Source organism: Stegostoma tigrinum, chromosome 37, assembly GCF_030684315.1.
Source record: "Stegostoma tigrinum isolate sSteTig4 chromosome 37, sSteTig4.hap1, whole genome shotgun sequence".
Classification (NCBI taxonomy): domain Eukaryota; kingdom Metazoa; phylum Chordata; class Chondrichthyes; order Orectolobiformes; family Stegostomatidae; genus Stegostoma; species Stegostoma tigrinum.
In genome coordinates this window covers 13,048,654-13,075,100 of record NC_081390.1, presented here as the reverse complement: position 1 = coordinate 13,075,100, position 26,447 = coordinate 13,048,654, and the positions used below count along the sequence as shown (strand labels likewise).

Below are 26,447 nucleotides of genomic sequence, written 5' to 3'. Positions count from 1 at the left end.
ACAACTTGTTAGCTTTAATAAGAAGCAAATATAGTATACCTCCTCCTTGCTTATGGTGGATAAATTACATGTCAAATCAAGAAGAGACACCAACCATCTTTAGCTGCAGCATTTTTCTAAAATTTAATATGTTTTCCTTTCCCCATTGAGATAATTCTGTAATTTTTTTTTCTGAATCAGTTCATGTAAGTTGAGACCAGCAGGTTGCCTTTCTTAATTGTCTGAATTTGACTCTTCTTATAATAATGCCTGAAAGTAACAAAGCTGAGTATCATGCAGTGTAACAAGACGATTATGCGTTAAAGGGCTAGGGATGCCTAGTAATTTTCCTGTGGATAGATTGACCTTATCTGTGTCATGTGGAAATTAGTTTAATTTGGAAATGAAGACTGCACATGCAGGTGTGCAATCTTTCCTTCCACTGTTTAGTGCAGATGCAACAAAGTCGTACTTTGGATCTGTCTAATGAAGTAGAATGCAGTTCATGTGACACCACAGTTCTTAATTCTCTGCTTCATTTTGTTTATATATAAAATATATTAAATGGTTTTAAATTGTAATTCATTTTGCTACTCTGTGTTTGAAATCTGCTTATTCCTACACGTGTGAGGCTGCTATGCACACAAGCTTTTCTGAGGAATTTCTTCTGAGATTGTCATATTGAAGGATTAATCTGAATGGATTTTACGCCATAGATAAACCTTATGCATTAACAGTTTTGCCACATAACAAAGATGACAACTTGGGTTTGATTGAAAACCACAGTAACAGATTGTCATTTATCATTGTTATTAACAATCAGTGTTAGCCTAGATTAGCATGACATTTTGCAAGGACAGTGCTAGGTGACGTGTTGTCTGCATCAGCATCATCACTGACAAACTATTTCTCCTTCCCTCAGGAAAAGCTATGTCAACAGAAGTACAATGTATCCTGCATAATGATTATGCCCCAGTACCAAAGACAAGGCTTTGGAAGGTTCCTGATTGATTTCAGTAAGTGCTGTGTTTTGTTTGAAACCATGTTTCAATGATCCTTGTCAGGGAATTGGGGTGTTCTTGAAAGTAATGAGCTACAGAAATTGGTAAATGCATGCATTTTATTCTTGATGTGACTGCTTTGATTTGTGCATCATTAAGTAATAGAATATTGTCACTTATTTTAGGGCTTCATCCTCATTCAAGTATGAAATTCTACCCTTCTGATTCCTCTCAGCTTGACTAAAGAATACAACTGTCAGATTATATGCCAGCAAACAAAGCCAGTAGGCTGAAACAAATTGTAAAAGGTTGAAATGAAACAGAGTGCAGTCAGTTTAATCAGTATGTACTGCAGATCAAACAGTTGGGTACAAGAAAAATGTAAAATATTTCAAAAGCTTTCACAAATATAATAATTATATTCATGCAAAAGAAACTAAATGAAGCACAGATGATGCATTTTGAAAATTACTTTTGATGGTTTTGAGAAATATGCATTGATTGCTATTGAAATCTCCATAGAAGAATAGAATGTCCCTTGCATTATACACATAGCAATCTCAAGCTCTGTAAGATTGAAACAATAGTTTAGAGATACAATGTATGTTGGTCATCTTCCCAAGCACCTGATTTGTGTCCTAGGAACACATAGCTCAGCATGCAAATATGTATGACAATTATAAAGTAATGGGGAGTGAAAAATAACTTGCCATCTAAGATCTTCTGTCATAAAATCCTGGGTTGTTCTCATGAGCCTGTGAAGGGCTACATAGGTCCCAAAACATTTGAATAGAAACATGCCAACTCTGATCTTTTCATTGCTGTCACTTGACTTGCTTCCACAGCAACCAAGCACAATTTGTTTCTTAGAATATTAGCTTGGTAAGGAGACTAGCAAAATGTAACTGTTCAAATCACATCATGTATAAAATAAACTAATAAGAACACTGAGATTTTGTTTTGCACAATAAATCTGTACTTTTCTTTTGCCAAAACGTAGCCCTAAGTTGCAGCTGGAAGAGCCCAGAGTCTTGTGAGAGATTTGCTCTAGCCAAGCTTTTCCTACCTTTGTGTAGAATTTGGTTTTTTTGTAAGTGTGTCTATGAAAGCTCATGATATTGAGCTGGGATGTGAAATCTCTGACAGAACATTTAAAAACCTAATTGTAAAAATTTATTTTCTAATTACAATAATCAGTCTCGTACAAAAAGCTCCCTCATTCTATATATTTGTTTCAAATTTACAGCAGGAGTAATGACCATGTCATGTTTTGGGTAATTTACATGCCAACTCGTCAGTTGGGTTATACTTTACTTTTTGTGTGATCTTTTTCTTAAATATTGGCTGAAGTATGTTCAATGTTTATGTAACAACACTTTACAAAAGACTGTTGTCCAAGTTTTGATCCAGCAATAACGAGTTGTATATTTATATGTATACAGTGCATTTAACATTAGCTGATGTAAGTGCAAATATATTTGCTAAAGGGAGAAGTGATTTGGCATTGTAGAAATTAATACATTATTTTGTTTACTTTTGATGGAAATATTGACAGTTTCTGAAAGTATACTTCCTCAATGATCTTCTGCTTTCATTTTTGTACAGTTTAATGTAGTGGCTTTTCAAAAAGTACTGGTTTAAAAAAAAATAAATTTCACTTGTGTTAACCAAAAATGAAGGTTACAATTCCAAATCAGTCAGTGTAGCCAAACGTTTCTTCCCAGAAATAGAAATTTCAATACAGAATCAGTCCAGTAGCTCTTGAATTAATGCTGCCGGATTCTAAATGGCCTCAAAATTTGTCAGCATTTCATAATTTGCTTGTTCTTCTTTCAATTTCTGCTTGCTAACAGTAGCAGTATTGTTATGTTCACTATTTTAGTTCTGTTTATCGTCTAGCAACTTTCTGAGTTCACAATATGATCAAATATATTTTCATTCCCACAACAATATTTTTACCTAGTTCCATGCCGTAATGCTCTACATCATTTTCCATTCTGAGAATGAAAGAAGAGCAAAAAATATAAAGGCAGTAAATTAACATATAAAGGAGAGTAAAAATGTTTACGATAAAGGATTATAGTTAGATAAACAAAGTGAATCAAGTAGAAAGAGAAAATTAAATTGAAAGCAGCTTTCTGTAGCACTTCCCAAAGCCCACGTCCTTCCAGAATAAAAAGAACATATTCATTGGAAAAATACCATCAAGTTCTTCTTCAAACTCAACACCTTTTTTGATTTAAGACATATGCCATCATATCTTATTCTCGAAGTTAAAATCCTGTAATATCTAACCTGACATCATTAATGAGCACTTCCACCATGTAGCCTGCAGTGATTCAGGGCTGGCTCACCTGCACTGAACCAGGGAAGCTAAAGGTACACAACAAGTGCTGGCCTTGCTGGCAACAGCCACATCCAGAAAATAAATGTTGATAATCACCTAGTTTCTCATCATTGAGAAAGTATTCCAGTTTTTCTTTTTTGCTCCAAAGTGGATAATCTTGCATCCCTCCTGAATGAACTCTGTTTTGCTCATAAGCAATCTACATCCTTTTGCAATTTTCTGCCTTTATCTACCTTGGTATCATCTGAAAAGTCAGATAGGGAGCCTGGTTCCTTTGACCAGTTTGTTTATATCCCTATTTTCATTCTCTTGTTACCTCAGTATTGAAAATATTTTTTTAAAAAATGTTCTTTGCAATTTACTTATGTATTGATGTATATACAAAGTTAGTCATTGGAAGCTATTACTGTTTGTTTCATACATTTTCCAAATGGTGACAGCTGCCAATTTCTAATAATTGTCTAGAATGGTTTTTATTTAATGTAATGTAAAGGCAGGTCCTGTGTCACTTACACAGTGAGAAGTCTAAAAAGATTAACTCATGCCTTGTGATAAAGTTATGAGCTAGTTATGCATCTCTAAATGACAGTGAACGTCTTCCAGCAAATTTATTTTAGTTTCCTTTTAAAATATCCGGGTCTATGTTTCTCACTGCTTTCTCCTGCCTACTTTTGGCTGGGAAATTCACTTACAGCAATAATTAATAATAAGAGCACCTTCTACTCTCCTTCCTCATTGAAAGTTTTTGAGAAAACTTGTAGCTTGGGTTGTGGGTGAAGTTGTAGACTTGCTCGCCGAGTCGGTGTGTTTGATTGCAGACGTTTCGTCACCCTGCTAAGTAACATTGTCAGTTTGCCTCCAGTGAAGCGTTGATGTTCTTATGTATCTTGTTTTGCTGGGGTGGTTGCATCACCTCCAGTTCTGTTTTTCAGTGGTTTGTATGTTGGGTCCAGTTCAATGTATTTGCTGATCGAGTTCCAATTGGAATGCCAGGCCTCCAGAAATTCCCTGGCTTATCTGGCTTGTGCTATCATGAATGTGTTGTCTCAGTCAAATTTGTGTCCTCTTTTGTCCGTGTGTCTTGACACCTGTGAGAATCGGTCATGTGTGTTGGCAGCTGATTGATGTTAGTGTATTCTTATTGTCAGTTTTCTTCCAGTTTTGCCTGTGTAATGTTTCTCACAATCCTTGCATGGTATTTTGTATTTATGTTAATTTTATTGGTTGTGGGTATGGGATCCTTTATGTCAGTAGCTGTCGCAGAGTAGACGTTGGTTTGTGGGCTACCCTAATTCCTGGAGGCCTGGCATTCCAACTGGAACTCCATCAACAAACACATTGAATGGGACCCAATATATTAAACCACTGAAAAACAGAACCAGAAATAATACCAACCACCCCAGCAAAATGAGGCACATAAATAACAAGTGGGACAGCACACCAACGCTTCACCAGAGGTGCACTGACAATGTTACCTAGCAGGGTGATGCAACACCTTCAATCAAACACAATGGCTCGGTGAGCAAATCTACAATCTCTGCTTCCTCATCCCCAAAATTGTCTCATTGCAATCTTTCTGCTAGTTGAGATCATAAAATAGTTTCTTTCACTGCTCCCACAAATTGATATCAAGCCAGCAAATGATTAGCCATCAGGCTCAATAATAGCTATGTGTGGTTGCTAGTAAAGCTGGAAGTACATTGTGTGTTCTACAGAATTTTCTACAAAAGAATTTACTCTTGTAAAACAAGTAATTCTGTTTCTGTCTTCCCCATCTTATTTTAAACACATTTTTTCTCAGTACATTTTTCAACCTGCAACATTCTGCTGGACAGGAACCCAAAAACTTAATCAATTCACTGTTAGGTGCTCCACAAAACATTTCCTGAAGATGTCAAATCCAACATAACAGTGTAACATACAACATAACAATTTAACATGGTCAGTGTAGTTTACCTCAAACTGAAAATAATGGTATGAGTTTGTCCACTATATGGATCAAAATAACAGTGCGGATTAAATGTTCTCATTTCACTGTTCTTTTTAACATCATTTTCTCTGATCTGTATGTAGGCTACTTACTTTCACGACAGGAAGGACAAGCAGGTTCACCTGAAAAGCCCCTGTCTGATCTGGGACGACTTTCATACCTGGCATACTGGAAGAGTGTAATATTAGAATACCTACAGCGGCATCAGGACAAGCATATCAGTATAAAGGGTATTAGCAGAGAAACAGGGATGTGCCCACATGACATTGCAATGACTCTGCAGCAGCTAAAGATGATTGACAAGCGACAATGCAAGTAAGTATCATGTGTAAGGTATAAAATCAAGGCATTAGCTTTGACGAACCATGCACGATTACATAATTTTTTAGGTCCATCGATTGATTGCATTTCTATGAATTACTTGCTGTTCGGTGGTGCACGTATCAAGTAAACTGACATTTGATGCTATACCCTGATTTAGTGACTCAAACAAGTGCTCAAAATTTCATCTCATAAAAACTGACCTCCATGAATCCTAACAAAAGTTACCTACAGGCTGTAGTGTAATATCTGGTAACTTGAGCCTAGAGCCAGGTAACATGGCAAAAATATTAAAGCATATCCTGATTGTAGTATGAAAGCATTGTCTGTGAAGTCTGTTGAAATTTTTCAAAAGGAATTGATAGAGCAATTTCTCCACGTACCTATAATATGATTCTTATAGTAGCAACTAGATATTCCAGGTGAACCTTCATAATCTAAATTGCAGGCTGTTCATGTTTCATGGAGTTCTGATGAAATGCCATCAGCTTAAAGCATCAGCTGTGTCTTTTTCTCCACAGATGCTCCCTGACCATCTGAGTGTTCCTAGCAATTTCCTTTTCTATAATGATAGTGTTAATCTATTATTATAAAATTACATTCCAGATATATAATGTAATTTTTCTTACAATCACTCATCATGGGATTAACTGGTTATCTTTGAAGAGAGCTTATTTCACAGAACTTCCTACAGTGCACAGTTATGGTTTTGCAGTCTCAACGTAAAAGCACAAAAGAGAAACCCAGTAGTTTTGACTGCATGTTTGGGGAGAGAAACTGAATTCTGAAGAAGTCATTGGACTTGAAACATTAACTTTGTTTCTCTCCTCAGATGCTTCCAGACTTGCTGAGTTTCTCCAGCATTTTCTGTTTTTACTTCAGATTTCAGCATTCAGGATATTTGGTTTTGTAAAAGCATGAAAAGTCCTTTTGCAAATGAGCTAATGAATGTGCATAAAAGATATAATGTAATTTTGAGAATGGAGCAAAATGCTCACCACTAACATTTTACAAAAAGCAGTCTTTGATCATGTAACACATGTGCTGACAGCATAAATGAGACAAGTATTTGGTGAATCCTTTGAACAGACAACAAAACTAACAGCAATAATACAAACTAAATACACCTCTGTTTTGTAGATTCGTTATAATTCGAAGGCACAAACTGATTCAGGAGCACGTAGGAAAGCTACATTCCAATCCACGAGTTAATGAAGTGGACCAAGAAAACCTGCGGTGGACTCCATTGGTAATGTCCAGTGCTGCCGTTTCAGAAGAGGAAATGGAGGCTGAAAAAGAGGTAATCGGTTTTAATAGTTTGGGAGTTTTCACTGAAATGAATTGAGTTGCTTCTTTTGTCTAGTTCTATTTTGAATGATTTTAATTGCCTTTTTCTTAGGGATTTTCAATTACTATATCAAAAAAATTGCTTGACCCATTTAATATTCTGTGGCAAAATATATTTTTAGAAAAATTCATATGAATAATATTTTGGCAACAGAGGGCTAACATGAATATCAAATATATGGTTGAGCGTAGTGTCAGAGTCTGGATGCAAACACAAAGAGGCCAACAGAAGTAGAAAACACATAATATTCACAGGTCAGACAACATCTGTGGAGAGAAAGCAGAGCTAAAGTGGGGCCCCAAGTTTCAGGTCAATAATTCCTCAGAGTGGCAGAGCTCCTTATTTCATCAGACCAGGGGAATCCAATATCCTAAGACTTTACCTTCTCCCAGGAAGCCAGAATAATGAACTTCCCATGTCAAAAATCCAAAGGTAGGATTCAAAAACAAACATAAGATCAGGTTAGTGGCTGGTCTTAACAATTGTAATGTAGAGAAGGAGGCAGCAAGATTTCTGGGTTGAATATATCCCACTTACAATCATAATGTTGAGACTGCAGCAGAGCTTGTGTGATAAAAGCAGATGCCACATGCGAAGAAATTTCTCTGCACTATGTGTTGAAATCTTAGGCGGCCCAAATATTATGAAAGTAAATCTGGTTTGAGATCATTGTATTTCTACAAGGTTTCCGTTATTTTTGTGGGTAAAGGACACAGTGTATATATGTTTTCATAGACATCTATTTTCATGTACTCCTCCAAGTGAAGCAAGATTATTGTATTAAAAATTCATTGGTGTATTACACTTGTAGGTGCATGGCATTCAGCCTAATTGTTCATAAGACCAAATGGTTTAATTTATAAGTACTATTTCAATGGTAGTCAAAATTCAGTAGAATGGCCAAACGTTTACTATGTTTACAAGAATATCTGCCTATCTGTTAGCAGAATGGGTTTCAAGGACTTCAGGGAATGTTCATTCGTCAAAAGTACTGTCCTTTTAATGAGATGTGAAATCAAGTTTCCCTAGTGTATGTTAGTTCAGTTGTATGTTAAAGATCATTTTTTGGAAAACATCTGTAAGTCTTTTCAGTATCCTGTGCAACACTGTGCACTCGGTCAACATACCAAATAAGATTATCTTCGCACTCACCCCATTGCACTTTATGTTACCTTACAATGCACAATATATTGTACTTCAAGTTATTGTGCATGCGAGCACTCTCTCAAATTTCTTAGATGTGAAACTAGGGGATATAGCAATCTAGATATTTCTTTGACTTCGTAAATATGATAGTGTTAACTTCTGACAGTGAGTTGGTGAAACTGAAGATTAAATTCCAATCTTTATTCAGTTTTAGATTTAATCGCAGTGTGAAACATTACAGTGACTCATGTACAGTGGTTCACCCGTTTTAAAATCTCTCCACCCCTGGCCACATCCCATGTCCAGTCCTCCCTCTAAATGTCTCCTCTTTGACCTGACACAACCTGCCCATCTTCTCTCCCACCTATCCACTCCTCCCACCTCACTGACCAATCCCCACTACTCCCTATCTGCACTGACCTATCATCATCCCACCTACCTTCCCCAGCCCCTCCTCTATTTATTTCTGAGCTCCCTTCCCCGTCCCCCATTTCTGAAGAAGGGCCCTATCTGAAACATCAACTTTCCTGCTCCTCTGAAGCTACCTGGCCTGCTGTGTTCCTCCAGCTCCACACCGTCTTATCTATGGCTGAAAAATATCTGTATCCCCAGGACCCTGTCATGCCCGCTGGTTGAGGAATGCCTTAAGCTTGCCACTGGACATAGCATGCTCCATTTCTAAGGATTGCCAGGTATAGATGCAACCATAGAGGAGAGGGAGGCAGTCAGATCTAACAACATCCCCTACAGCATATGGGTATGTCTGTCTTTTGCTCAAGCAATCGTTCAATCAGTGCTCTGTACATTGTATGTCTGACCTTAATTTATAACTATTTTGTAGGAAATCTTGTGACACAGTGGTAGTGTTCCAATGAGATATTTTCTAATAAACCTGGCCATTGTTGTCACTGCACACATTTGGAGCTGGTGGGACTTCGACCCAGGCGTTCTGTCAGTGATAGGGGCACTATCCATGGCTCCACAAGAGCCCTAACAATATTTTATATAACCGGAGCTCAATACTGATCAGAGAACAACTCAGAAAGCAGGACTGAAATGAACTTGGAAGAGGATGTAGAGCTGGAAGTTACAAAAGAATGCTTTTATATGGAGCCACAGCCTATTTAATACAGAGCAAGCTAAGTAAACCATTGAACGAGATGAGCTCAATCTGTTGTATTCCCTTAGTTTTAGCCCGAATTCTACAGACTAGTATTGTGATGTTTTCTGTCTTTCAGAGTGGGTGGGGAAATGACGTGGGTTTCTTTGCTTAATGCTGTTAAAAGACTCCCTTGTAGTCCTCTGGCAAGCTGCTCTATTTCCAACACAAATACGTTTTCAAGTTTCTGATCATAGATCATGAGGATCTCTTTATGGTAATTGACTTTTTCAATGAACCATGATGGAAAGAGCATTTAAACAAAGTTTATGTTCAAATGACCTGTTCAACCCCATCACAATCCCAGGAACGAAACAGTGCAGGAAGAAGCTTGACTTGAACTAGCCTGTGGAGGGCCACTTTTCAAGCTAACTGAATCTAGGCAGATGACCCCACAGTACCAGGATACATCATTGACCATTATAAATGAAGAGGCTAAATGGATAGCTGTTTTCCAAAGTAGTTGTGAAATGATTTTTTAAGATCGGTGCATGGCTTGTGGGCATTATTGCCCTTGAACTATATTCCTTGCTAGGCCATTTCAAGGGCACTTAAGAACTAAATTGCCGTGGTTCTGGAGACACATGTAGGGCAGATTGGGTAAGGAAGACAGAGTTCTTTCCCAAAAAGCACATTAGTGACCCATGTGGGTATTTACAACAATCAACAATGATTTCTTAAGTAAAAATAAAATACTGTGGATTCCAGAAATCCAAAATAAAAATTGAAAATACTGGAGAAATTCAGAAGGTCTGGCACCATTTGTGGAGAGAAAAACAAAGTGAAAGTTTTGAGGCCTGATATAGGTGCTCTTCAGAGCTTCCAATATCCATATTGTTGGCAATGGTTATTTGTCACCATTGCTCTAGTTTTTAATTCCACATTTTTACTGAACTCAAATTTTACCATCTCCTTGTAGGATTTCAACCTACGTCCTCAAAACATTAGTCTGGGATTCTGAACCACTAGTCCAATGATGTTACTGTTATACCACCACCTCTCCCTAACCCTGTGATTGTGATCATAGTACCAGCCCCAAATACTTTCGCTGTCTTGTGTGATTTGAGCTGAGGGCATAGCCAAGATATGTAAAAAGACTGACTGCTTTTTATAACATTCCCAACTTTCTCTTACAGAGGTAGCAGCACAATGTAATTGTTGGGGGCGAGTTGTCCAGATAATCCTCAATATTGTCTCCATGAGATCAGATTAAATATAGATGAGAAAACCACCTACTGATTATCACAAAGTGTCCTCTCTGAACGGTTGAGAGCTTGGTAGTAGAGCACTTGTGAATTGAAAGGCAGGATATTAGAATTATTTTATAAAAATGATATTGGGAAGAGTGCATGGTCCCTTTAAGACATTGTGTTTTTCTAAGCTTGGAGATTTAAAAAAAGGTCAGAAAACAGCTGCAGTTGCACAGGCAGTTCTGAAATTGAAACATATGTCTCAATTGGCTGTGTGGTTGACAGCCTAGGCTTGTTTTGATGTTAAGGCAACCAGCTTGAATATCAGAGATAACACAGCAGGCCAGACAGCATCAGAGGAGCAGGAAAGCTGATATTTTGGGTCAAGACCCTTCTTCAGAAATGGGGAAGGGGGAAAGGGGCTCTGAAATAAATAGAGAGGAGGGGTGGGGCTGGGGAAGGTAGGTGGGATGGTGATAGGTGAGTGCAGGTAGGCAGTGGTGGGGATTGGTCAGTGAGGTGGGAGGAGCAGATAGGTGGGAGACAAGACGGACATGTCAAGGAAGTGTGGATGAGAGGGAGATAGGTAGGAGAGTAGACGGACGGATCGAGGGGCTGGGGAAAGGTTCGTGGGATAATGATAGATGAGTGCAGGTAGGCGGTGATGGGGATTGGTCAGTGAGGTGGGATGAGTGGATAGGTGGGAGAGAAGACGGACAGGTCAAGGAGGCGAGGATGAGAGGGAGGGTGGGTCATGGGATGAGGGTGGGGTGGGGAGATTTTGAAGTTACTATCTCCCGGTTTGAATATCAGCCAATTAATTTAAACCAGGTACTTAGAGACTGAAAACCAATTAAATTTCAATCTGATGGTGCTGACAATCCAGGATCACATGAATATGCACCAGTACCTAAATCGAAATCTAGCCTCTGACAGCAATATCATTCCGTGAGGAGTAGAAATTGGGAAAAGAGGGCTCCTTCAATGAAAAACAAAAAATAAATAACAAATTCTGAACTGTTTATTACATGTGAAAAAAGAAACCCAAGGGAATGGAAAAGAGGTGAAAGGCTTCGAGTGTTTTCACTGGATCATAGGGGACCACATAAAAGTCACAGTGCTGATGAATTAAGAGGGGCATTGAGGAAAAGGATGTGGTAAAAGAAGATAAACCAGTGGGATTAGTTGAGATAGTAAAGGAAATCCCTAGAGAAGTCGAGGAGTTGCAGGAGAGTGCACAGCGTAGTCATGGGCTAGATAGTAATTGAGTGTCTGATCTCTTCAAAGACTTCACCTCTATGGGTAAGGTTTACTCAGGAAGAAGAGGGGGAGAAGGTAAAGAAGTTAAAATATTGAGAGATACAGGAGTTGGTAAGTCTCGAATAGTAAGAGATGAAAGTATTTGCACTTCTTTTGAATTGTTACCTAAGATACGGGAGCTGGTCAGTCTCTAATAGTAAGAGATAAAAGTATGTGCATTCCTTCTGAAATGTTACCCAAGAGATGGAATAAATGAAGAGAGATTTTGCATTCCCCTGTGTAAGATAAGGCTGGAAAGTCCAATCAAGACTGGGGAAGTGATGCTGGGAATGATTGAAGAAGTGTCTATTCCAAGAATATGGTTTATTCTTGGAAATGACCGAGCAGGATCAAAGGTGGGAATGATGCCCCCCGTAATGGAGAAGCTGAAGGAAAACCAGGGAACTGAGGAGTTGAAAGAAAAATACCCTGGAATCTTTCTGGACTGTGTGGTGACAATATCCCACAGCTATAGGTAAAACAAGAGTGGAAAACCAAAGACAAGGACAAAGGAGCCATCCATTTAGCTTACGCCCTGTTTGACGAAATGGTAAAGGAAAAGCCTGAACATGTAGCGAATCAGGCAGAGCTGTTTAGTTCTGAAAGGCTAATGAAGTTACAACAAAACAATGAGACAATAAAGGATTTATGTCATAGGGCTTACTCAGAAAAGGAATCAGAATGTATTCCCGCATGTAATTACCTTAAGGCTAGAATCCTAAAGTGGAAATGGAGAACTTGGCAGGTTAGTGCAGAGGAGAAATAGGCGTAAACTCACCAGATTGTGTTGCCAGTAACATACAGACAGTAAGTATTGCTAGGTAGCACTCAAATTACCTAAGAGGTCATTTAGGAGTGAAGTAGACTCAGGCAAAAATACAGAACCATTATTTGCTCACCACAATGGATGTATCTGTCAGATTTCAAGATACAATTCCATTATGGAATGTCAAGGCAATAAAGGTTGTGGAGGAGTTGCTTTCTGTATCCATTATGGACTACACAGAGAGATCCAGTCAGACCAAGGGTCCAGTTTTCCTGCCAAATTCTTTAAGGAGATCACATATTGTTTAGGCATACAACACTTTTAAATCAAGTGTGTACCATCCTGAATCCCAGGGAGCATCAGAAAGGTGGCATCAGACCCTGAAAACCATGCTGAAGGCTTATTGCCAGGATTACTCAAATGATTGGGATGAAGGTTTCCCATTTATATTGCTATTAGAGATGCCCCAAATGAATCAACCCAGTTTACTCCATTTGAACTAATTTTCGGACACTAAGTAAGAGGGCCTTTAAAATTAATTAAGGAAAAGTTGATAGGTCCAAAGCCACAGATCTCACAGTTGGATTATACATCTGAGGTGAGAGTAAGATTAAACAGAGTAGGCAAATTAACTAGTCAACATTTGAAGGTGACACAGCATCTAATGAAACAAGATGCCGATAAGAAATCTAAAATTCATATGTTTACCTATGGGGATAAAGTATTGGTGCTGTTACCACTGGTAGGAGATCCCTTCAAAGCAAGGTTTAATGGTCCCTGTCAGATTGAGAAGGAGTTAAGTTGGGTGAATTATCTGGTAAAGATGCCAGATAGGAAAAAGGTAAGTCATGTGAATATGCTGAAACCTTACTAATATAGGGAAAGGGAATGAACAAACGGGTATTAGTTACTGCCACTCAGTGAGTAATCAAATTCACATGATTTAGATGTTGATGTGCCTCATAATAAATTGAATAATGAGGAAGTCCTAAAAGAATGAAATAGGCTAGTAAGCTATTTGTCTCAAGAGCAAAGAACTGAATTAAAAGGCTTGTTGCAGCACCACGAGAATGGGGACAACTGATACTGTAGTACATGAGGTTGACGTAGGGAGTGCCATTTTGATAAAACAATACCCCATGGGCTTCTTTGAAGAAGGCTCTAAGCCTGAAACGTCAGCCTTCTGCTCCTTTGATGCTGTTTGGCCTGCTGCGTTCGTCCAGCTCTACACCTTGTTACCCCTGTGGGCTTAATCCTCTCAAAGCAGCACGGGTACAGAAGGAAGTGGAAGCCATGGTCCAAGAAGACGACATTGAGCCAAGTCAAAGCGAGTGGAGTTCACCAATCATGTTGGTTCCCAAACCTGATGATACTCAACAATTCTGCATGGATTATCATAAGATCAACAAAGTCACTAAATCAAACTCATACCCAATTCCAAGACTGGACAACTGTGTGGAAAATGTTAGACAAGCTGTTTACGTCACAAAGTTGGACTTAGTCCATGGTTACTGGCAAGTACCTTTGTCAGAGAGAGCAAAAGTAATGTTGGTGTTTGTAATCCCCAATGGGCTGTATCAATTTAAAGTAATGCTCTTTGGAACGAAGAACACACTACCTACTTCTCAAAGACTTATGGATAGAGTTGTGGCAAGATTAGCCAATTGTGACATCTATATAGATGATTGAGTGATCTTTAGCCATTCATAGAAAGCATTTGGCAGAACTCTTCGAAAGAAAACTGAATGCAAAATTGGTCATAAATTTAGCAAAAACTGAATTCACAAAGTTAGATGCAATGGTCTTAGGACACAATATCAGCCATGGAAGGATGACACAGAGAAATGTGAAGACGAAGGCCATTGAGGAATTTCCAAGACCATCCCTGAAGAAGGAAGTGCTACATTGTTTGGGACAGAGCAGATTGCACAGAAAATATGTACCAAACTTTAGTGGCGTGGTGGCACTGCCGACGGGTTTGTTAAAGAAGAACACAAAGTTTCGGTGGGCAACAGGCATTTGAGAATTCAAAATCAGTATCAACCACCACACCAGGTATAGCTATTCCAAATTTCTTGAAACCCTTTAAAGTCACTGTAGACTTATGCCGAAGTAGGAGTTGGAGCTATGCTTTTACAAGGGGAAAATTGTGGCATTGAAAGGCCAATCAGTTATTTATCAAAGAAATTCAGTATCCACCAGAGATAATATTCAATTTTTGGAGAAGAGTTATTATTGAGTTTTGTATTGGTCTTTCAAGATTTTAATGTTTATGTTGTGAACAACGTATTGGAGATGGTTGTGTATACTGACCACAATCCTTTGACATTTTTGGAAAGGATTAAGGACAAGAATACCGGACTATTTTGTTGAAGTCTTATGTTACAAGCATTTAATTTACAGATTTTACATGTTGTAGGTTGTGAAACTGTTATTGCAGATGTGTTACTGCCAGTTATATAAGAAAATGTGTGTATAAGATAGAAATGGTAGGGTTTGATGTTATATATGTATATAGGATTAATATGAAATGAGTAACTCCAGATTAATGCATTATGGATTTAGTAATAACGGCATTAAGATTTAGAAAACAATTGAAGCCATCTTTTCATAATGATGGTTCTTTTCTTGGGGCAAGTGTTGCGAATTTGGATAGAGTACTTGTGAATTGGATACTAGAATTTGTTTGTAAAAGTGATGGGGGAAGAGTGTGTGGTCCTTTTAAGATGTGATGTGTTTTTCTAAGCTTTGAGATAAAAAAGAATCCACAAGCTGCTGCAGATGTGGAGACAGTTCTGAAATTGAAACATATGTATCAGTAGGCTGTGTGGCTGGCAACCTTGGCTTGTTTTGATATTGAGGCAACCAGCTTGAATATCAGCCAATTAATTTAAACCAGGCGCTTAAAGACTGAAAACCAATTGTATTTAAATCTGATGGTGTTGACAACCTAGGACCTATCCTATTATAAGAAAACTGACATCATCAGGAGTATATAAGAAGAGAGTTTTTGAAAATCTGGAAGAGAATGAACTGCCATCGGAAGAGTAAACGTTTGGCTGTCACAGAAATCTTTAAGCTCTCTGGTTAAGCACGGTCTAAAAGGTGCCACTGCACTCTTAGCTAATATTCCAGACACAAGGATTTGATGAAAGAAAAGTTCCTGATTGAAGAACAGTGGAAAGGGCAAAGAACACTCCGGAAGACGCATCCTGACTGTAGTTTTGAGAGTCTGAGTTTTAAATTTTTTTTCTCTTATTGCTTTGGTTTATATAAGTGGGACTTGTATTTATGGAACAGTATACCATTAGAATTTGGTAAAAGTTAATGGGGAATTGTTCGGTTTGTTAGTAGTTCTGTTAATTTGATCACTGTTAGAGTTAGATAAAATAAGTTGTTACTTGTTGATTGTAGAGTGACTGTTGGGAGTTAATTTTATTCCACCTTTCCTTTATGGCAGATTGGGAAGTGAGAAGTGGTTATACCACTTTTAACATTTCCTTTAACAGATTACGAGGCCAGGCGAGTGTCTCTGGGTGTTTTGGTTTTAATTACCAGTGGGTTTGACAGCCTCTCGGTAAAGAGTATCTGCACTCCTCTTGAGCATCCCTGTTCACTCCTGCATTAGTGATTGCATTCAACAAGCTGAGTCATAACTCTCGAATTTGCTTCCTACATTTCTGCTCCTACTTTTAGCCTTTTTAAGCTGCTTCTTAAAACATAATTATTTAGTGAAGCAACCGGTCATCAAGCCTCATATGTCCTTACATAGTTCAGTGTCAGATTTTGTTTGATAAGATCTCCATGAAACACCTTAGGATGTCTTATTATGTGATAGTACAATCTAAATGCACATTATTGTTGTTGATCATATACCAACTGCTGGATAGCAAGAGAGAATGCAAGAATTTTCTAAGAGACATAGCAAACTCGATCTGATGATACACCCACACAATGTTCAAACAAACATATTTTGTACAGCCCTAATCTGTCCCAGATAAATAAAATGTATTATACCACCAAACAACAGTAGGTAGAATGAAGGCAGAACTTGTGATTTATGATGACAATAACTCAATTTCATTTTTGTTATGAAACTCAAGGATTTTAGCTGATCTTAACTGATAAGATGCTGCAATTTCATCTTTTTATAATTATGGCAGTTGGTTTATGACAATTGAACTACTCAAATACCATATCATTACACTGGGTATTTTACTAATGTTTTACTGACCTTATTTGTTTTAGCCCATTTTTGTATGAAAATCAAAGGTTGGTGGCCTTGCCTGAAGATGATCATGATGTCAACAATTAAAACTATGTACTTCAATTTCTAACAGCCAAAACCTGCCTTCTAGTGGCAAGGTACACGCCAGGAGTGTGATGGAATGCTCTCCCCTTGCCTGTATGAGTGAACCTGCAGCTTCACTCAAGAAGCCCAATGACCTACAGAACAAAGCAGGCTATTCATTGGCACACCTTCACCACCAAACACTAACTGTAGTGTGTACCATTTATGAGGTGTGCTGCAGCAAACCTCCGAAGCTTGTCCAACAGCACATTCTAAATTGCTACCCCTACTACCTACAAGGATATCGGCGGCAGATGTATGGAAATGCTGAAGGCCCCCATGCACATTGCATGCCACTCTGACTTGAAATTGTATCACTTCTTGTGAGTCAAAACCCTAGAACTCCCTTCCTTAATGGAACGGTGGGCATACCTGTTCCCAAGGACTACAACAGTTTAAGAGACGGCTGAGCTAAAACTAAAAATGCTGCCATGTTCTCCAGGGCAATTAATGAGCAGCTGTAAATGCTGGCCTAGTCAGTGATCCTGCGAATAAAATACAAAACAGTCAAGCCTAAGTAAGTTCAAATGAAAACACTTCAGCCAATTTAATTTATTTCTGCAACATCTGAGTTCGCATCTTCCGGTTACAGTCCCTGGTTGTAAAATATCCACCAACAATGGTAATTCCAGCTACAGGGCACTCTATGTAAATACAGATTTTATGATTATGAGAAAAGGACAGAAATATTTTATTGTTACATTTCTTAGCTGGAATTAAGATAGCAGCTGTTTTCTGTGATCAAAACTGAAAATGTAGGATTGCGGCCATGGTGTCTATATGAAGAAAATATATATTCTTTGTTCAGAAACCAATTAAGCTGAAAGTGCTTTGGTAGCTACAACTACTTGTGGAATTCTTAATATATGCAGGATGATGGTGACATAGTAGACTACTCTGTTCTGTCAGAATACTGAGCAATTAGGGGAATTCATTACAGGAACAAAGTGTCATCTGAGCAGTGACAGTATCCAGACGCCAATACCTCACCTCCAAAAGTGACAAATCTGTTAATTACTCAACTTATTTCCTTGAAAAGAAATTGGTACAATATGAAAGAAATCCCTCAGTATAAATCACAGCTCAGCTACGCTAAGCTTTACTGCTGGCAAAGGTTGATGCATTGAAATTCCAAGCATCCAAGTAACACCTCTTCTTCAGAGGTCCATCAACGGACAAAACTGATTGTTTCATCCAAGTTTCCTGTCAGGTTCTGCACGATTTTTTGTTCTAAAAGTTCCCACAGGATGGTTTTAGTTTTATTGCATTTTTTGAACATTAACTGTTTTGTTGTGTATCTTATAATCTATGAATAAACCTGACAAGGATTTTAGCCTGTAAATGGCAGTCGTCTCCTACACAAGTTTTTGATTTCATGAGGAGAGCCTATCATATATTCTCCTCCAGTGAACAGTATAACCATTTGGGATTGTCACCTCTAAGTAGGCTAACCCATAAGTAATGTATAAATCATCACACGTTTAATTTTGTAAGCATATTATTACTAGGTAGAAGCAGTGGTATGGTGTTACTGTCTCCGGATTAGTAACCAGAACTGCATTTTGAAGTGTTTGGGTCATGGGTTCAAATCACAACACAGCAGATGGCAAAATATTGAACCTAATTTTAAGGATCTGGAATTACAAAGTTAGCGACCAGGTAGATTATTGTTAAAAACCTGTCTGGTTCAGCAATATCCTTTGTGGACAGATTGCATTTGGTCTGATATACATGTGACTCCAGAACCATAACATTATGAGATAGTAGGAACTGCCTATGCTGGAACCTGAGATAACGGGCTGTGGAGCTGGGTGAGCACAGCAGGCCAGGCAGCATCAAAGGAGCAGGAAAGCTGATGTTTCAGGTCAAGACCCTTCTTCAGAAATGAAGGAGGGGGAGCGGACTCTGAAGTAAATAGGGGGTGTGGTGATAAAAGGTGGATAGTGGAGCAGATAGGTGGAGAGAAGATGGACAGATCAAGGAGGTGGAGATGAAGCTAGTAACGGTGAGTGTAGGTAGGAAATTTGGGATGGGGTTAGTCAGTGAGGTGGGAGGAGCAGATAGGTGGGAGAAGATGGACTCATCAAGGAGGCGGGAATGAAACTAGTAGAGGTGAGTGTAGGTAGTAAGTGGGGGTGGGGTTAGTCAGTGAGGTGGGAGGAGCAGATAGGTGGGAGAGAAGACGGACAGATCAAGGAGGCGGGGATGAAACTAGTAGAAGTGGGGGTGGGGTTAGTCAGTGAGGTGGGAGGAGCAGATAGGTGGGAGAGAAGACGGACAGATCAAGGAGGCGGGAATGAAACTAGTAGAGGTGAGTGTAGGTGGTAAGTGGGGGTGGGGATTAAACGGTGAGCTGGGAGGAGCAGATAGGTGGGAGAGAAGACGGACAGGTCAAGGAGGTGGGTGCTGGTCAGGGGTGGGGAGACACATTATGCTGTGTTCCTCCAGCTCCACACTTTGTTACCATAACATTGTGGTTGTTTTCGCCCATCCTCTGAAATGGCCAAGCAAGCCACTGAATTGCATCAAACAGCAGGAAGTTACTAAGAGGGCATGAAACCAGACAGACCAACTGACACAGACTATGACACCAGAAATGACGCATTCCGTCTCATTTTCTGTGCAAAATTGACCGTGGAAACACCTGAGGGCTGGTGCCATATTTGGAAAAGCTGTCTCAGAGAATAGTCAAGCAATAGTCTGACATTTTAAATACTCAAGGAATCATATGTTACACCAAATGTCTCAGGCAACACAGTTACTGACAGATCCAGCAGAGGTGGCAGCACAGCTGTCCCAAATCTGGAAAGATTTGTCCTGAGAATCTTCAATATTGACATTGGATCCCATGAGGTTTCATGTTATCCAGTCAAAAATGGACAAGGAAATCTTTTGTTGACTACCACATTCTTCCACCATCCCCTTCCAGTTTATGAACCCATACTCTTGCACTTTGTACCTCATTTGGAGGAAACACTGAGAGTAGAAGGGTGAAGAGTGTACTCTGTGTAAAGGACTTTAATGTCATGTTACTGACCAAGCTGGTCAAGCCTTAACGGGCATAGCCACGAGACTGGATTTACAACAAGATGATAAGTAACCAACAAGAGGGAGAAGCATACTTGACTTCATCCCCAGCAATCTGCCGAATGCAGGTACATCTGTCCGTGGCATTTAATGTTGAGGGTACTCTCCGTCATGTTGTCTGGCATTACCATTATGCTAAATGGACTAGCTTTTGAACAGATCTAGCAGCTCAAGAGTGGGCACCTTTTAATAGATAGCAAGAACTGCAGATGCTGGAGTCAGAGTCAATACAGTTTGGAGCTGGAGGAATACAGCAGGTCAGGCAGCATCAGAGGAGCAAGAAATTTGCCATTTTGGCTTTACACCATTCATCCTTTTGAGACCCCATCAGCAGAAGGATTGTACTTGTTCTGCAATCACATTGCCTGACATATTCCATTGCCTGACATATCCCACACTTTATCAATTACCATCAAGTCAGGGAATCAGCCCAATTCAATGAACAGTGCAGGAGAGTAGGCCAGGAGTGACATCAGGAGGCTAAACATAAGGTATCAACTGAAGCCACAACATAGGATGACTTGCATGCCAAATAGCAGCCAGTGATGGACAGGGTGAGGAGAGTTTACAGCAATGGATCAAATCCAGACTCTGCAGTCATATCACATCCAATCGTGAATGGTGTGGCCAATTAAACAGCTCATTTGAGGAGATGGCTCCACAAATATTCACATCCTCGGTAATGAGGAAGCCAACACTTCAGTGCAAAAGGCTGAAGCATTTGCAATAATCTTCAACCAGAAGTGCTGAATGGATGACCCACTTCTGCCTCCTCCAAAGGTTCCCAGTATCAGCCTGTTTTCAGCCTTGTGATATCGGGAAGTGGCTGAGGTACTGGGTACTGCGTAGACCATGGTCTTGACACCATTTCAGCAATAATTTTTTTTCTGATGACGGGTCTAGACCCGAAACAACATCCTTCCTGCTCCTCTGATGCTGCTTGGCCTGCTGTGTTCAGCTCTACACCTTGTTATCTCAGATTCTCCAGCAACTGCAGTTCCTACTATCTCATATTCAGATGTAACCAGCTGTGGATAATGATCAGGAGCAAAACAGAAGTTGCTGGAAAAGCTCAGCAGGTCTGGCAGCATCTGTGAAGAAAAAAAAAATCAGAGTTAGTGCTCTGGGTCCGGTGACCCTTCCTCAGAACCTCTTACAGCACCCGCAGTTCTTTTGTTTTTTTTTTATTTGGATGATAATCAGCCCTGGTGTGTCAAGTGACAAACAACATTTGAATTACACAAGTGTGAGGCGCTAACCATCACCACCAAGAGTGAATGTAACCATTGCCTCTTGACATTCAGTATTGCAGTATTACATTAAATCCACCATCATCAACATCCTGGGGTTTACTGTTAACCAGAAACTGCACTATATTTGATTATCAGCTAACTTCTGGACAACAACCTAGTTCATATGGTTGGATGTATCTGGCCCTTCATTTTATACCTAATGAAATTCCATTTAAAATTGTAGCAATTTGAGCTCTCCAAAAATCAAAACACAATTTTTCCTTCTGAGTTAATATCAGGCTAATAATAAGCTCACAATGTATTCCTTGTATTAAAGCCATATTTCACTCACCAACCAACTTTGATCATTTTAAAGCTTCAAAACATTGCAAAGCATGTTAAAGTGAATGAAGTATTTTTCAAGTCACATTTGAGTCATGTTGAAAAATATAGCAGTTAGTTTCCATGCAACAAGCTGCCACAAGCAGTCGTGACATAAACAATTAGATTATCTGTTTTAATAAGTCAGTTGATCGATAGATATTAGACAGGACACAAGAAAAAAACTGCTGCCAGAGGATATGTTATATTTACCTAAGAGGTATTTAAGCCTGTTTAACATCTCACTTTAGAGATGGCAGCTCTGACAGGGAGGCCCAGGTCAGGGCATCAGTGGTTGTAGAACATGGATCTTATAGAATGGTGGAGCAAGCACAAGAGGCTAAATGGTCTATGTTTGCTCCCATTTCATATTGCTTTCTGCATTTATTTTATATCCGCAGCATATCTGTTCGCAACTTTGCTGTGCTTCAGTAATGTTCCTGTATTTACGCGACCAGTGAAAAGCAAAATGAATAATTTTAAATGAATGCTTTGAAAGAGATGCACTACTGTGCAAAACAACCTTAATAGTTATTCAGTAACGCACTATTATGAATGAACTATTTAGTACATCATTTGGTTTGGAACAATTTCATTAGATGGCCCATAATTGTATTTGACTAAACTGTTAATTCATAAAAGGTGTAGTTTCACAACTGTTAAATTTATGTTGTTTGTTTGCTTGCAATTTTAGGCTGAGCAATTGATGGAGCAAGCTAGCTGTTGGGAAAAAGAGCAAGAGCAGTATGCTGAAATGCAGGCCAATAAGCATTCAGTTACTAGTCCAACATGTAAAAATAGGTTAAAGCAACCTGAATGTCTACCTGCCAGTAGTGAATCAACAGCGGAACATACATATGAAATGAGTGAAGAAGAGAATGAGGGTGAGGGTGAGAATGACGATACCCAACCCAGCTTATCTCCAGGCACAGCAAAAGCACTGTTAAGAGGGTCTAAGAGGAAGGTGAGTTAAAATGGAGAAGGTAATTTTCCATTAATCTAAATTTGAATGGATTTTATTGCACTTTCCTAAATGTTGATTTTGAGTATGAAAACTGATCAAATAAGTTGGTGTCAAGTAATGTTTTAGGAATCTCAATCAAAAAAAAAGCACATGGCTCCTTTGGTATTTTCGTGCCATGAGTCAGAGGCTTATGCATTTGAACAGGCAAATATTCCAGTGTCACACCAGAGATGTGATCCTTTTAGCTGAGAGGTTAAAGTAAAACCTATCCAGCTACACAATATAGTTTGGACAACATTAATCTCAGAGCAAAGTGTCCTGACCAATATTCTTCACTCCACTAGTAGTGCCAAAAATGTATTAATTGAAAGCTTATCTTTCTGCTGTCGATAGAAACTTACTGGTTACCAAAAAGCAGTTGTATTCACTGATAAAACAAAGTCAGTGCACTTCAAGGTAATCATTTGTACGTGAAACACTTGGAGACATTTTTGAGAGTCACATTCAGGTTTCAAAAGATTGTAATATTATTTGTTCTGTGTTGAAACTCCTTGAATCTACACAAACTCCGTCCAACTTCTGAAAACAGAAGTTTGATTTTAATATGTTTTACCCAGGCATGTTTTGATTAGAATTGAAAGAAATTTACCCTCCTTTCAGACAATATGATTTTATTAACTCTCAAGTATTAAGTAGCATTAGTGATGTCTTTTATCACATAATGCAAATATAAAGAAAAAACTTGGAAATGGACTGACAGCATGAGTTGACAGTACCATGCTAATATTGACTGAAGACTGTGCAGATAGTGTCACTATTATGGCAATAACTTATGCTTTATACAGTACCTTTAACTTAACACCCCAACATAGTTCACACAAGTTTGAAAAAAAACTTGGTTCAAATAAATCTCGACACCCAGTCATACAATCACTAGAAACTACAGAGTATAACTCCTCTCCAGTCTTTATCTGAATGTTTTTATGCATTTTATTATTTCAGTGAAATGTCCTTTGAATTTTGTCCATCAAAAGAACTGGCACATTGCTTGAATCAGAGATAATGGGAACTGCAGATGCTGGAGAATCCAAGATAATAAAGTGTGAAGCTGGATGAACACAGCAGGCCAAACAGCATCTCAGGAGCACAAAAGCTGACGTTTCGGGCCTAGACCCTTCATCAGAGAGGGGGATGGGGTGAGGGTTCTGGAATAAATAGGGAGTGAGGGGGAGGCGGACCGAAGATGGAGAGAAAAGAAGATAGGTGGCGAGGAAGAGATTACAAGAGAGTTGCAGTGGGAGAACCTCACTGCATAGCCTCTTCCAGGGATGCCTATCCTGAAGAAGTTACCCTCCTCCCTCCGGACCAACCTCAGGGAATCTCTCTCCCACTGCAACTCTCTTATAATCTCTTCCTCTCCACCTATCTTCTTTTCTCTCCATCTTCGGTCCACCTCCCCCTCTCTCCCTATTTATTCCAGAACCCTCACCCCATCCCCCTCTCTGATGAAGAGTCTAGGCCCGAAACGTCAGCTTTTGTGCTCCTGAGATGCTGCTTGGCCTGCTGTGTTCATCCAGCTTCACACTTTATTATCTTGGCACATTGCTTGTTTCTGGAAGTCTTGAAGCCAATGCAATACTGCCCTCTGGTGTATTTTTCTCCTGTTAAGCTGAGTACAGTCTACAACAAATTAGGACCTGGGCTTTGCACTTTTTGTTGAGGAATGTGACTTGTTAACAAAATACTCTCAGAAGTTCCACTTCAGAAACTCACTTTTCTAAAAATTAATACACAGGTTTTAACTTTGCAAAACATGAGAATTCTTGTGATTGTGCAGTTCATATGCTCCACAGTAGACACTGTCATTATTTTGAAGAATTCCACGGTGTCATTACCAAAAGCAAATCTATTCCGCATGAATACTGGCCCATTAATCACAAACATCTGAGAGAGTTCCAGATTTTCATCACCTTTTGTGTGAAGAAGTGTTTGAGCGATTGTACCCCTAAATCACTTAACTCTAATTTTAAGATTTACACTTTCCTATTCTAAATTGCTAGGAAATCATTTATCTCTAGCTACCCTATCAAATGCTTTTTTAAAATTCACTCGTAGGATGTGGATGCCACTGTCTGGGCAAGAATTTATTGCCCATTCCTAGTTGCTGTTGAGAAGGTGGTGGTAAGTTGCCTTCTTGAACTGCTGCAGTCCATGTGTTGTAGGTAGACCCACAATGTCATTGGGGGGGAAATTCCAAGACATTAACCCAGTGACAATAAAGGAATGGCAAAATATTTCCAAGTGGCTTGGAGGGGAATTTGTAGGTGGTGGTGTTTCCATGTATCTGCTCTCCTGTCCTTCTGGATAGAAATAGTCATGAGCTTGGAAGATGCTGTGTAAAGATCTTTGGTGATAATGATGAGGATCTTTGGAGATAGTTGTTTTAACACTTTGATTAAAACATTTCTCAATCTCCCACACTCAAAATACAATCTGAGTTCATACAAATAGTATTTGCAATTTAATCCTCAAATCTCTTAGTATTATTGTGATGAATCAACACTGCGTCCAGATCAAGACCAACATATTCTTTTTGAAATTCAGTGGCTAAAACTTAAATTGGCCTAGATCAGGTTTTACCAAGATTTTGAAACATAACCTTTACCCCTTTAGATACAGAGCTATAGATGTGGTATGCATGAACTTTCAAAAGACATTCAATACAGTGCTACGCAATAGCCTTGAGAGAAAAATTGCACCTTGTGCAATAAAAGGACTGCAGTAAAATTGCTACAAAATTTTTTGAGGGATACAAAACAGAGACCACTGAATAATGGATATTTTTCAGGTTGGAGGAAGGTTTCTAATGAAGCTGCACAAGGGTCAGTTGTAGGACCTTGATTTGTATCATTAATAAATGTTCTCGATGTTGATATGCACAGGGTTTCAAAGTCTGGACAATGCAAAAGGACCATATACAGCTTCAGAAGGATATTGGCAAGTTGACAGAGTAGGCGAATAGGTGGCAGAAAAAGCATAAAGCTCAGTGCAAAGAAGTGAAGGTGTACATTTTAGTACAGAGATAAGTTCACTAGGCTGATACTGTATACGGACAGAATGTCTTTGAGTGGAGGTTGAGTAGATTGGGCCTGTACTTATTGGAATTTAGGAAAGTGAGAGGGGACCTTATTGAAACATATAAGATGCTTAGGGGATTTGACAGGATAGATGCAGAAAGGTTGTTTCCCTTTGTGGGAAAGCATAGCACCAGAGGACTTAATCTCAGAATAAGGGGTCACACTTTAAGACATATCTTTAGAGGAATTTCTTATCTCAGAGGGTAGTGAATCTGTGAAATGCTTTACTACAAAGGGCTGTCAAGACTGGATTGTTAAGTATATACAAGGCTGAGATAGAACGATGTTCAGTCAGTAAGAGAGTCAAGGGTTTTAGGGAAAAGGCAGAAAAGTGGAGTTGAGGTTTATCAGATCAGCTGATGGCTGATTAATGGGAGATATCAGATTATGGCAGAGTACATTCAATGAGCTGAATGGTCTGCATCTCCTTTATCTTATGATCTTATACTCCGTGTCCATCCTGTTTCTACCATGAAAGATTGGGTACAGTGCTGAAGGGTAGCAAAATGGGTATACTTGAGTATAAGTCATTAAAAGTGGCAGGACATGATGAAAAACCAATTAAGAAAGCCATCAGTATGCTAGGTTTCATTAATAGGGATTTAGACTTCAGGTGCAGAGAGGTTATGTTGAACCTGTCTGTATAAGTCACAAGTTAGATCTCAGGTGGAGTATTGTTTACAGCTTTGGGCAGCCTACTTTAGGAAGGAAGCGAATGGACTGGAGACAGTACAAAACGCAAACAACAA

The 26,447-nt window shown here is 39.1% G+C and overlaps 1 protein-coding gene across 2 annotated transcripts in view; it reads left to right on the top strand.

Moving 5' to 3' along the window:
- Nucleotides 1-26,447, top strand: part of kat6b (K(lysine) acetyltransferase 6B) — a 213,847-nt gene that overhangs the window by 179,310 nt on the left and 8,090 nt on the right. For both annotated transcript variants that reach the window (XM_048563299.2, XM_059640390.1), the window contains exons 12-15: nt 902-995; nt 5,401-5,632; nt 6,779-6,938; nt 22,292-22,561. In XM_048563299.2, the coding sequence (XP_048419256.2) occupies nt 902-995; nt 5,401-5,632; nt 6,779-6,938; nt 22,292-22,561 (756 nt within the window). The remainder of the gene's footprint in view (nt 1-901; nt 996-5,400; nt 5,633-6,778; nt 6,939-22,291; nt 22,562-26,447) is intronic.